The sequence below is a fragment of the Crocuta crocuta genome, unplaced genomic scaffold (assembly GCF_008692635.1).
Source record: "Crocuta crocuta isolate KB4526 unplaced genomic scaffold, BGI_CrCroc_1.0 scaffold255, whole genome shotgun sequence".
NCBI lineage: Eukaryota > Metazoa > Chordata > Mammalia > Carnivora > Hyaenidae > Crocuta > Crocuta crocuta.
This window is the reverse complement of record NW_027530670.1, coordinates 2184797-2198886: the sequence shown is the minus strand read 5'-3', so window position 1 is coordinate 2198886 and position 14090 is coordinate 2184797. Positions and strand designations below refer to the sequence as shown.

General features: G+C 44.8%; 1 protein-coding gene across 1 annotated transcript; it reads left to right on the top strand.

The window, feature by feature from the left end:
* The first annotated feature begins 2559 nt into the window (after positions 1–2559).
* EIF3F (eukaryotic translation initiation factor 3 subunit F) lies at positions 2560–13584 on the top strand. The gene is made up of 10 exons (XM_077769184.1): positions 2560–2618; positions 4037–4067; positions 6775–7051; positions 9781–9851; positions 10092–10171; positions 10565–10702; positions 11867–11958; positions 12397–12533; positions 12669–12782; positions 13358–13584. The coding sequence occupies exons 1-10, from the start codon at positions 2560–2562 to the stop codon at positions 13433–13435; spliced, it is 1077 nt and encodes a 358-aa protein (XP_077625310.1). The 3' UTR covers positions 13436–13584.
* Positions 13585–14090: the final 506 nt, after the last annotated feature.

The window sequence follows — 14090 nt, the reverse complement described above, 5'->3', positions numbered from 1 at the left end:
GGTGTTGGCACAAAAACACATAGATCAAAGGAACAGAATAGAGAACCCAGAAATGGACCCACAAATGTATGGCCAACTAATCTTTGATAAAGCAGGAAAGAATATGCAATGGGAAAAAAAAAAGTCTTTTCAGCAAATGATGTTGGGAAAATTGGACAATGACAAGCAGAAGAATGAACCTGAACCACTTTCTTACACCATACACAAAAATAAAATCAAAATGGATGAAAGACCTAAAGGTAGGACAGGAAGCCATCAAAATCCTAGGGGAAAAAATAGGCAGCAACCTTTTTGACCTCAGCTGCAGCAACTTCTTTTAGACATGTCTCCAGAGACAAGAGAAGCAAAAGCAAAAATGGACTATTGGGACTTCATCAAGATACAAAACATCTGCACAATGAAGGAAATGATCAACAAAAGTAAAAGCCAACCAATGGAATCAGAGAAGATATTTGCAAATGACATATCAGATAAAGGGTTAGTATCCAAAATCTATAAAGAACTTATCAAGCTCAGGGAACCAGGGCGGCTCAGTCAGTTAAGTTAAGCTTCTGACTTCAGCTCAGGTCATGATCTCAAGGTTCATGAATTCCAGCCCCACATTGGGCTCTGTGCTGACAACTCAGCCCACTTTGGATCCTCTGTCCCCTTTCTCTGCCCCTCTCCTGCTTGCACACTCTCTCTTTCTTTCAAAAATAGATGAACTTAAAAAAAAAAAGTTATCAAACTCAACACCAAAAGAAAAACAAATAATCCAGTGAAGGAATGGGTGAGACATGAACACTTTTCCAAAGAAGACATCCAGATGGCTAACAGACACATAAAAAAATGTTCAACACCACTCATCATCAGGGAAATACAAATCAAACCACAATGAATACCACCTCACACCTGTCAGAATGGCTAACATTAACAACTCAGGAAGTGACAGATGTTGGTGAGGATGTGGAGAAAGGGAAACACCTTTGCACTGCTGGTAGCAATGCAAACTGGTGCAAGCGCTCTGGAAAACAGTGTGGAGGTTCCTCAAAAAATTAAAAATAGAACTACTCTATGATCCAGCAATTGCTCTGCTAGGAATTTATCTAAGTATTACAAAAATGCTGATTTGAAGGGGGTACATGTCCCCCCAATGTTTATAGCAGCACTATCAGCAATAACCAAAGTATGGGAAGAGCCCAAATGCATGTCAAATGATGAATGGATAAAGAAGAGGTGGTATAAACACACACACACACACACACACACACACACACACACACACACACACACTGGGATATTACTCAGCAATCAAAAACAATGAAATCTTGCCATTTGCAATGACGTGGATGGAACTAAAATGAATTATGCTAAGCAAAATAAGTCAGTCAGAGAAAGATAAATATGATTTCACTCATATGTGGAATTTAAGAAACAAAACAGATGAACATGGGGGAAAGGAAGGAAAAATAAGATAAAAACAGAGAAAGAGACAAACCGTAAGAGACTCTTCTATACAGAGAACAAACTGAGGGTTGCTGGAGGGGTGTTGGGTGTTGGGTGTTGGGTGGGGGCATGGGTTTAAATGGGTGATGGGCATTAAAGAGGGCACTTTTTGGGATGAGGACTGGGTGTCATATGTAAGTGATGAATCACTTAAATTCTACTCCTGAAACCATTATTATACTATAATTTAAATAAGATTTTTTTAAAGTGCAGAAAACACCAGCAACTCCCAGTGGTTTTCTGCTCCCCACCTTGGCATAAAGTCAGGGGGGTTGGCCAGGTCTACTGCTGCTAGAATCTCAAGAATCTGGAGAGGCAAGAATCAGGGATGAGCTGAGAATACAGAGAAAGAATCTCTAATGACCAAAATCAGGTAGAGGGTGGGAAGGCCAGAAGGAAGTGTAGAAATGAAGCTATGGATATAAGAAAATCAGAGAACTAAGAAGATAGCATGCCAAGCCAAGTAGGCAAGAATGAACTGGAAGACAGGCAAGTCCCATGTGTGATTAGCTCTTGGATTGGGCTGGCTTTTGACAGGGTGGGTAACCAGTTGTTGGGGCCAGCTTCCCTCCAGAACAGATAACATTCGCCATGCAGGAAGGCAGATCTGACACTTGAGGTCTGGGACACTGTGGCTATTCAGCTGTGGCAGCTGCTCCTCACCACCTCAGTCCAAAAGGGCTTCCAGGCAGAGAGACTTAAGTGTGCAGAAGTCTAGCAGAGCAGAGGAGCGGCCTGAGACTAGTGGAGCCTGCGTAAGGTGCACAACTTCCCGAAACCTGCTGGCAGTGGGCAGAGACAAACTTTGGGAGGCAGCCTACTGCCTACTGTGTCAGGCCCAGTCTGCGGAAAGACAGATGGTTGGCCAACAAGGTTCCCGCACAGCGCTGCCTTGCAAGAAAGCCTAAGTCCCAAGTCACACTTGCAGCGCTGAGCGAGCCTGGGGCTCCCCCTTGCGGCCTTTCCACGGTTGGAGCTGTAGTCCGCCTCCCTTCACATCAGCCAGTCACTGAAGAGGCGGACTGGGTTTATCAAGCTACAGTCCCTGATTTTAACATGAGACTGTAACTAACTATGACCTTCTTTTCGGGAAGGACTGTCAAGTATATTCCTCAGGACGACCAGGATCCCAGGTGGGATGGTGAGTTTTGTGTGTCAATTTGACTAGGGCACAGGATCTCCAGGTATTTGGTAGGTGTGTCTGTGAGGGTTCTTTTGGATAGGTTGAACATTTAAGTTGGTAGACTGAATAGAACAGATTGACATCCCTAATGTTGGTGGACCTTGTCCAATCAGTGGAAGGCCCACATAGAAAAAAGAGCTGATCCCCACCTGGCATAAGACGGCACTTCACCTGCCTGATGGCCTGAGCAGGACACTGGTTTTTTCTAGCCTTCAGACTCAAGCTGAAACATAGGCTCTACTTGGGTCTTGAGTCTGCCTGCTTTTGGACTAGAACTACATATTGGCTCTCTTGGGTCTCCAGTTTGCTGAGTAAATATCTTGGGACTTCTCAGCCTCTATAATCACGTGAGCCAATCCCTTATTTAAATATATACATTTAAGGGTGCTTGGGTGGCTCAGCTGGTTAAGTGTCTGACTTTGGGTCAGGTCATGATATCATGGTTTGTGGATTCAGGCCCCGCGTCAGGCTCTGTGCTGACAGACCAGAGCTTGGAGTCTGCTTCAGATTCTNTCCCATCATGATCTCATGTCATGGTTCATGAGTTCAAGCTCCACATCGAAGGTGTGTGTGTGTGTGTGTGTGTGTGTGTGTGTGTAGTTCTTCTGGAGAATCCTGACCAATACACCATGTGCACAACACACTTCTCATATTTAAGGGGACAGCTCATTTTTCTCTCTCCCCATGCCTTCTGCCCTTTCCTGATGAACCTAGGCCTCAGAGTTTCTGCTCATAGGGTTCAGCCTGCCTGGATCCTGCAGTCGGTGATTGAAAAGTCAGCATCCTGGATGTATGTACTTCCTTGTCCTAGCTAGTCAGCATTCCTAGAAAGACCAGGCTAAAGATCTCTCCCTGCCTGCCTCTTAGCTATGTGGCTGGAGAAACACACAAAAGCTAACCAGATCCTTGAGGTCTCCAGACTTAGCTGGGCCCTCTCATAATTGATCAGTGCCTTTAATGACTCACTCTCGGCCCCTCTCCCACTGCCCAAAGATGGAACCTCACCTTTGCGCTTCCATTCTCAACAGATCACCATGGCTCCACTTCCCTGAGAAAACTATCATTTGACAGGAGGTCCTGCAACTTCCCTTCATTCCCCAAGTCAAAGTGTCTGATTCTTTTTTTTTTTTTTACTGTGTATTTATTTTTGAGAAAGAAAGAGCATGTGTAAGGCAAGGGAGGGGTAGAGAGAGAGGAAAACAGAGGATCCGAAGCAGGCTCTACACTGACAGCAGAGAGCTCAATGCGAGGCTTGAATTCACAAACCATGAGATCATGACCTGAGCCGAAATTGGATGCTCAACCAACTGAGCCCCTCAGACGCCCCATCTCGTATTCTTCATTCACCTCTTTCTCTTTTCCTTGCAGAGAGAAAGGTGTTCAGGACATTTATATCAAGGTAAAGTTCTTGGTGATGAAGTGTTCACAACCTACTCAGAAAAGTGGATAGGAGGTCCCAGGGGTCACCTCTTCATCACAGGTGATTCTCTCCTCCGGCCTTCTTTCCATAGGATGATCTCAGGGGATCAGCCCTTGCTAAGGCAGACCCCCCACTAGGCACCCATAAAGGAGGCCACAGCCTGGGGCAGCCTGTCTAGCATGTCCTTCACTCTGTGCAAGACCATCCGTTTCATCTAGGCTTCTCCATTCAGGTCCTCGTTCCTCCCTTCTTTCATTAGATGGTTCTCCTTCTCACATGTATATTCAATATCTCTCTTTCCTCTAGATCCTCACCCTTACTTTAAAATATACTTAAAACTTTTCCAGCCTGAAGTGTCCCCTTCTCAGTCCTATTGTTCCCCCCTGCCACTGCCTTAAACGTCTCCTCTCCTTTCCACCAATTCTCCTGAGAGAGCAGCCAGCACTCACTGCCATCAGTTCCCACTGACCATTCTCTCACACCTGAATTCTGATTTCTGTATGCACCCCACCGTCAATTCCCCGAACACTGCTCTGGTAGGGTTGCTAAAGAGCCCAGTTACAGAATCCAAGTCCCTTTTCAATCTCCTCTGATAGGCTATTCACCTGTGTTTGGGGGAATTAAAAGAAAGAACATATGTCTGCCCAAAATATTGACAGCGAACTGGATCACATGAATTCTAATTATGGAAGGTAGCTCCAGAGAGAAAGCAGCTCTTGGACATGAGAGTAAGGGCTTAGAAGTCCAACCTCACCCACCCACCTTGCCAACTAGGTGCTAGGACTTGACCTAATTAAGGGAGTTGATTGGTTTCCTAACAGGCAGATATTATCATTCCAATTGTACTGAGAAGGAAACTAAGACTCAGAAAAAATTACAGATTGCCCAAAATTTTATAGTACGTTAGAGTCAGGGCTCCTTCCGTTACATAGCAGTGATAATAGCTACCACTTAATAATAATAACTGCTGGGGAGCCTGGATGGCTCAGTCAACTAAGCATCCGACTTCAGATTCAGGTCATGATCTCACAGTTTATGAATTTGAGACCCACATCAGGCTCCTTGCTGTCATTGCAGAGCCTGGTTTGGCACCTCTGCCACCACCACCACCACCACCACCACCACCACTATCCCTCCCTCCCCCGATTACATTATGTCTCTCTCAAAGTAAATAAATAAACTTAAAAAATAATAGTAACTGCTGTGTATCAGGCATATGCTAAGAGCTTTACAGAGGGTTACTCATTTAACCCTCTGCCAAGCATCTCCACCTGACCACTCTACAATTCTGCCTGGGTGTCTAATAAACATCTCAAGGATGACACCTCCCAAATTGAACTTGAGATCTTTTCCCAAAAAACTGCTCCACTTCTAGCTTTTACTGTCTCAACTGATGACAACTTCTTCATACTAGTTGTTCAGCACGCGCGCGCGTGTGCGCGCACGCGCACACACACACACACACAATAGCGTCATCCTTGACTCTTCTCTTTCATACCTCACATACAATTCCTCAGAAAATCCTGTTGTCTCTACCCTCAAAATATATCCCTAGTCTACCCACTTCTCACCACTTCCACTGCTACTGGCCTAGTGCCCACCACCATCACCTCTCACTTAGGTTACCTGCTAATCTCCTAAAAAGTCTTCTTGCTCTTTCTGTCTTACCCTCCTCTGCTCAACAACCACCTCTCCCTGGTCCATTCTATTCTTAAAACATTCAGAATGATCCTTTTAGAGCTAAGACTGATCATGACTTTCCCCTGCTCCAAACCCTGCAATGACTTCCCACCTCTCTCAGACTAAAAGTCAAAATCCTTATTATGGCTTAATAGGTCCTTAATGGTCTGCTCCCCAACCCCTATTCAAATCTCTATCTCCGGCTATTCCCTGCCATGATCTTAACATGCCAGCCACCAAAAAGCCTCCTCACATACTCCAGGCCTGCTCCGGTCTCTAAAGCCTTTGCATTGCTGTTCCCTCGACTTGAAGGCTCTTCCTCGCAATGACAGCCACCTCCTTCGATTAACTCAAATCTCGCATTCTCATTGTGACCTACCCTAACTCCTGAGTCTCCCTTATTCCCCGCTAATTTTTCCTTTTTCATAGCACTCATCACCTTCGAACATATTATATAATGTACTTATTTGTCTCTCTCCACTAGATGGTGAATTTTTGGAAGACAACAATCCTTGTTTTAGTCACTGATATATCCCAAGGGCCTAAAACAGCATCTGGCACATATTCAAACTGCTGAATGAATAAGCCACCGCACTGACTTCTTATGACTCTATCAAGAAGTGTCTTTAAAAGGCACTATACCATTCACGATCCTGGGGCGCCTGGGTGGCTTAGTCAGTTGAGTTTTCAACTTCTGCTCAGGTCATGACTNAAAAATAAATAAACATTAATAAATTTTTTTTTAATCCGCCATCCCTTTGAAGTCTGAAAGCAGGAATTACGACCCATTCTCTGCTCTCTGGGTCCATCTGGCGGCAGCTGCGCTGAGTTGTTTCTTTTCTCTCAGCGCGGTCCCAAGTTTGCGCGGAACTATTTAACTCTGCTCTCAGTGAGTGCTTATGGGACAGAAATCAAACAGCACGAACTCAGCAGGAAATTGTGGTGCCGTGAGAAGCACACATAGACCAATAGACACAAAGATCTAGTTCACGTGGTGCGTATCCAGCCTATCGTGCTCCTAATATTCTTCAACTCCCTCCCTCCCANAGCCGTATCTTCAGACGCGGCGGCTGCAGCGGCTACGACCGCGGCTCCGGGCCAGACCCCGGCCTCCACGCCTGCTCCTGCGCAGACCCCGGCGCAGTCGCTGCCTGCCCCTGCGCTTCCAGGCCCGTTCCCCGGGGGCCGTGTGGTCCGGCTGCACCCGGTCATTTTGGCCTCCATCGTGGACAGCTACGAGCGACGCAACGAGGGCGCTGCCCGAGTTATCGGGACCCTGCTGGGTGAGTGGTCAGACGGAACAGTGAATCTTCAGTCTCCCACCTCTTTGTTTTGTTCCCCTTTCTTCCCATCCCCATTGACCTCGTACCTATTTTTCCATCCCACCTTCCTGGCGCGACTTATCTCTTTAAGGAGCTTAAGCTTTCCTGCCACATTGCTGTCATTTGGGCGTCATCAAATACGGAAGCAGTAGTTGTTAGCTATTGAATAAATATCGTATGCCGAATGATTTACATTTTATTGTTAATCTTCCCAGTAGCATTTCAGGTCAAGTGTGACCAAAAATGAATTGAGATGCTTAAGAAGAAGTTAGGAACGTTTGACTCCCTAAACCAAATTGCCATGTTCTCCACCCCTCTTTTTTTTTTTTTTTTTTTTTTAATGTTTTATTTTTTCGAGAGAGAGATGGACAGACAGCATGAGCAGGGGAGGGTCAGAGAGAGGGAGACACAGAATCTGAAACAGGCTCCAGGCTCTGAGCTAGCTGTCAGCACAGAGCCCGACGCGGGACTCCAACCCATGAACCGTGAGATCATGACCTGAGGCGAAGTCGGACGCTCTACCGACTGAGCCACCCAGGCGCCCCTCCCCACCCCTCTTTTTACGGACTAAATGTCTTTATTTTCGAGGTGTTTACAAAGACGTTTTTAACCATTTGGTAAAGGAGTGGGGACATCTGTAAAAAGACATCCCTTTGAACAAGTAAACCGGTTTGGCAGAAACTCGTTTAGGACTTCAGTAGTACTCTGTTTTCCTAAACGTTTAAGCCTGATCTTCTGTCCTTTAGTCTCCCTAGTATGTTAAAGTAATTTGTAAAACAGAGAAGCACTAGAGAGGAATTAACTGATAATGTGCCTCTTTCTCTGGGGGCTGCTGATCCCATCAAATTCATTTTCATTCCATCTTTATTACTAATTTTAGATACTTTTGTGACATGTAATAGTCCTTCCACTGTAGAAGACAATTGGTGTATTGCAAAGAGGACAAGATTTGTAGGTAGATTGCACCAAATATTAACTATGTGTCTTGGAACAAATTATCTAAAGGCTAGTTCTGAGTTTTGCAAGAGCTAAATTATTACCAAGAGCATCTAACTGCTGGCACACATCAGATACTAAACAGCCGTTAGTTGCCATCCTCGACATCAGGGCTCTACTCCTGCAACACACATAGTTTTCCTTTATTTTTGAAGGTTTCGCATTTTACAGGAACTTCAGCTTATCCATTATTTTCCAAACATTGCCAAGGGTTTTCTGAAACCAAGATTTCGTATTCTCTTTGCCACAAGTGCCTTCCCTGCTCTCCCTCATTTGTTCCCAGTTCTGCTCATCTTCCAGGTTCCTGGGAAAAGTGTTAATTAAGTATCAGCCTTTCATGCCTTTGGCTACCCTTACCCGCACCTAACCTCCCAAAGTATAATAGCTTTCTGTAACTGTGTCCTGCTTTGAGCTTCTGGAACAAATCACTTAACTTGGTACTTGACAAATACTACTCTTTCAGCTGTACTGCCAAATTTTCCAAACGCACTGGAATGAGCTATTTAAGTAAAGATCTAGTTCTCCACTGAGAGAGAGTGTTAAGTGCCCCAGATACTATAGTGACCTGTAATCTAGGTCTTCAGATTATCTTCTGGACTGGGACCATGGTATAATGCTCGGTGTTAAGAGACAGTACTTACCGAAAAATGAGACATAGATTCTGCTTATTAGGAGCTTAAAATTTTCTCAGACATTAATTCATGAAACATTTACTTTGCTTAAATGAAGTCAGTGGTATCTTTTAAGTGCCATAAAACTGTTAGATATTTATAATTCAAAGTTTGATAAAACAACATCTCCTCTAATCTTAAATTCAAGATGAAGATTTACTCATGCAAATTAGAATATAATGTGATAAATGCTCTAATAGAAGGATATCATAGTGGCATGGAAATATAGAAGACTCAAAACTGCTCTGGAAGTCTGAAATGGTCAAATCTATTGAATGCTGATGAAGTCAAATAAGAGAAAATGTATTTACCCACTGGGTTTGGGGACATAGTTTCAGCTAAGGGAACAAAACCCATAATGGAGTGGAATTAAACAGATACAGGTGTGGGCAACGTTGTGGGCTCTGGTATAGAGGGCAGTGCCGGTGGATTAGAAAAAATGGAGACCCCAAGGTACCAGCAGTCTTAGGTCAAGCAACAAACGTAATGGGAGTAAAGGTATCAGCACTAGAATAGAAGTTTGTGTGAAAGACTGACACTGATGTTTAAGGTTCACAGGTAGAAGGTTTCTGGATGGTAATGGGACTAACATTATGACTGTGGGACTAGATGGCTAAAGGGAGATATAGGTGATCCCTAACATTGTGCTCTGAGACTAGGCTAATGTAAGGATGCCCTATGTAGACATTATTAGCATTTTCCAGGTAGTTCTGCAGATTTAATTATATAGGAAGAAAGTCTAGAGGCTGAAAAATGAAGGTCATAGGAAAAAAAGACCTGGAGTAGGACTGGTAGCAGGAAGGAAGAATAGGCCCCGTATGTTGATGGTTAAAGGAAAGAGAGATCACTTCCGAGCATCAGCTCTCTGGGGAATCCTGGTTCCACTGATGCACATGGCTAACTTAGAACTTATGAGCTCACTTTGTTCATTGGTTTTGAGGAGGCCTTTGAAAGCATTTGGAAAGTGGTCGTAGGCTGGAGTGCCCTAGGATTTTATAACACATGGACAATTCTCTCTCATAGGAACCGTTGACAAGCACTCAGTGGAGGTCACTAATTGCTTTTCAGTGCCACACAACGAGTCAGAAGATGAGGTGAGTGGGAGCTTGAGCTGCCACTGTGTGGTCTATAGCTGTTCGTTTGCTAGGCTCTCTTTAAGGCCCCTCCTGCACAATAGTTGTGCTTCTATAACTAAAAGTTCTGCGAAGAGTATTTTTTCTACGCGTACATACTTTCTGGGACTCTTTTGTCTGCGGGGTGGGCCCTGGTGCTTTTCATCCATTTTTTCTATGGACTTCTAGCTTCTTAGCTTCCTTTTCTGCTTTTCTTCTAAGGTGGCTGTTGACATGGAATTCGCTAAGAACATGTATGAATTACACAAGAAAGTCTCTCCAAATGAGCTCATTCTGGGCTGGTAAGTTGGATTAGGGGCAATGGAAAGTGTTGGTGATTGCCACCAGACTAGGTATCATACTCCCTTTTGGAGACAGAGTATTGAAAGTGTATTATCTCAAGAATCTGTGAATTTAGTGTGTTCTGCTGGCAGTTCTGATCTCATGAGGCCAAGGAGATTTACTTTGAATTGTAGCTTTTACTGAGCCAAGTATTTTTGCCTTGTTGATGACTTGTAATGTTTCAAGAGCTCTAAGTCAACCTTTGATTTGAATTGATAACAGTTTACAGTGTATCCATTTTGAATTTAGGGTGCACTGGGGGTAGCACTACCGAGAGACACCTATGTCACCATCGTGTTTAGTATTAATGTTACATGTAGACGTGAATCCACAACTGTGTTCCTTTTTTCCAGGTATGCTACGGGCCATGACATTACAGAGCACTCTGTGCTGATCCATGAGTACTATAGTCGGGAAGCCCCTAACCCCATTCACCTCACCGTGGACACAAGCCTCCAGAATGGCCGTATGAGCATCAAGGCCTATGTCAGGTGACCAATGTCTTGGGGCACAAGGGCATAAAAAGCTCTCTGGTTCATACCCTGCCTGGATGACACCGACCTCCACCCCAAACAGGTTTAATTCTTCAGTATATAACTCATTGCCTCCTAAGGAAGCCCATTCCTCACTCTCAACAGTTATCATTAGAAGGATTTTACTGTGAAACAAAATTTACCCCTCAAATATCCACTTGCTGATACCAGTTGTATCCCAGATTCCTACTCATTTCTCTTAACCAATTTCAGATGACAGCCCTTTAGGTATTTGAGCAAACTATCAGGTTTTTCCTGTCATCTTTTCTATAAGCTAACTCTTCATGGTTCTTGTAGCTGATCCTCACTAATATTTTGGTCATTTTCACTGCTTTTCTGAGTAACCCTTGCGTTTATCATTATCCCTGGATACACAGGACTCAGAGTCGTACAGATTAAAGGATGGCTGTCCTTTGACTATATCTATGACCCCAGGGTCAAGCGCAGTTTTGGTGACAACACATTATAGCATTGACACATTGAGCTTGCAGGCAGTTAAAATGCCGGTTGACGTGGGAGGCATGCTGAAGAAGGGGCTGCTAGAGGAGTTAGAAGGATTATCTTTCCTGGTTAGAATGAAGGCATGTGTTAGTGTGTCCTTTATGCTGTTTGATTTTGTGCTGTTTCTGTGTATAACATAACAGACTCTCATGGTCCAGTTGAACATATATAATTGACATAGTAAAGGCATTCACCTTCAGTGAGATTTCTTAAAGCACCTAATCTAGTCTTGGTGGGCTGGTGTCAGTTTGCTTTTTTCAGTGCTAATGAAGGGCTCAGTCTCATAGAAAGCCTGGGAGTGGATATGTGGGGAGCCAGCTCCACAGGGAAATACAGTGTCCTGTGTCGTCACTGAGATTGCAGTGAATGAAGCAGTCCTCTGAAGGGACCAGGTCTGATCTGCAGGCTGAGTCCCCTCTCGTAGGCCAGGCTTTGGTGTGTAGAGTGAGCTAAAGGAAAATTGTGACTTGCTCCCATGAGACCTCGGGTTCAAATGGTTTCAGCCTTCTTGTCTCAGAATCTTGAAACCCGTAATCTTGGTATGACTGCTTTCCCAGCCTGGACTAGACATGGAAGCCCTCTCCCAAGGCCATTTGTTTACCTTGACTTCTCTTTCCCCAGCACTTTAATGGGTGTCCCTGGGAGGACCATGGGAGTGATGTTCACACCTCTGACAGTGAAATATGCATATTATGACACTGAACGCATTGGAGGTAAGTAACCGTCCCATACCCTCTTTTGAGGCCTGACATTTTTCAGGGGATGGACGGGGTAGCTGCTCTCTAACAAGAATGGAGGGCCTCGGGTGGGCTGAAGAGGAACTGTTGATCTAAAGTCTATGATGATTAAAGTCACAGTCATTCTCCTTTATAAATGAACTTCCAGGAATTATTTGTGCATTTAGAAGTGGGAAGTTATCAGGACCAGAGGCTATGTGACCATTCATATAAGACCAAAACCAGTGATTAGCATATTGGGTGCAGGAGTTAAGCTCTAGCAGGAGGAAAATCAGCTAAGAGCAGAGCAGGAGTTCAAAGAAGTTGGCTGTATCCACAGGGAAGTGGGAAAATTAACAGAATGATTAGAGATAATCTCTTCACTGAGGAGATGACTGAAATGTCTGTGCCTCTTCCCCCAACCTGTTCCTACAGTTGACCTGATCATGAAGACCTGTTTTAGCCCCAACCGAGTGATCGGACTCTCAAGCGACTTGCAGCAAGTAGGAGGGGCATCGGCTCGCATCCAAGATGCCCTGAGCACGGTGTTGCAGTATGCGGAGGATGTGCTGGTGAGGAGGGGGAAAGCGAGAAAGGAGGAGGGCATAGATCTCCACTCCGAGATCCCTGAGAGGTGTACTGGTGAAGTGACAGTCCTCAGTGGTGAGAATTAGCTCTGCCTCACTGAATCTTTGTTTGGTGTTCAGTCTGGAAAGGTGTCTGCTGACAATACTGTGGGCCGCTTCTTGATGAGTCTGGTTAACCAAGTACCCAAGATTGTTCCCGATGACTTTGAGACCATGCTCAACAGCAACATCAATGTAAGTGCCATTCCTGGGCTTCTGGGAGCTTGTGTCCTCCCCGACCTCAGCTCATGCACACAGCTGGGAAGGGAGATGGCCTAGAGGGGAACAGAGGAGAAAGGGCTTTGCCTTTGGCCCCTTGCAGTCCAGGTTAGAAGAAAGGAAGAGATAGTATGTGTGTTGGGAGAGGTCTTCCGCCTTCTCTTCTTTAATTCCGTTGTCTCAGGTACTACTGATAGTACTGTGACTTTCATATCCAAGTATGGTCGAAAGAAATGCTAAATTCAGAGGTTAATGAAAGTGCAATTTCTTACTTTCCCCAACTGGGTTCACAGACAACCCCCTTCCATATCCTACCCACAGATTTTGGCTAAACCATCCCAAGTTTATAAGTGTATCAGTAAAGAAGAGAAAGTGTTCTCAAACATTTTATTCTTATTTTCCACATTCAACTCTTAGTCAACCTCTTCCTGAACTGTTACTTATCTAGGACTGTCCTCATACCCAGTGTTCACCACGGAGCTGGCCAAGCCCAGACTTTCTTCTCCCTTTCTACCCCACCCCTCTCTTATCGTGGCTTCTTCCTCTTCCAGGACCTGCTGATGGTGACCTACCTGGCCAATCTCACGCAGTCACAGATTGCCCTCAATGAGAAACTTGTAAACCTGTGAATGGGCCCCAAGCAGTACTCCTGCCAATCTGGGCCACCCCAGGACTCAGAATGGAGTGTTGTAGGATGGTTTCCTTGTGGTTTGAGTCACACTGAGTCAGTCAGCTACTTGTGACTCTAAATAAACATAGCCTACCTTTTGTAAATGAATCCATATTATATGAATTTACTGCTGGGTGGAGGGAGAAAACTGTTCTAAGGCTCTTGCAAAAACCAGGAAGTGAATACTTTGGGTAGAAGTTGGTTGTGTGTTGGTGACTCGCCATCAGTAGTTGCACCCATAGCCCAAGTCCAAGGCACTGTTCACCCGACTCCAGACCAAACAGCCTTCTTTGCACACTGGTTTCACAGAGGTACTCACTTTCTGCTCTTCTGCCTATGATTAGAGCAAACCGGACCTCCAAGGAAACATTTTTGTCACTTCTCTTCCATAGTGCCTCACATGAATGACAGTTCAAAGCGTTGCCCTGTGCACAGTTAGGAGGACCTAGAGCATGTGCTGGTGAGTGAGTGGAGAAGAACAAAGGGAGTAGGCACAATTCTCAGTCCTGGGACCCATGAGTACATGCTAGTGGAAAGAAAGTCTTCTGAGGATTAATTGGCACTTTATCAAATTTGTCTTCTGAGTTTCAGTCTGGAAAGGTGTCCACTGGCAG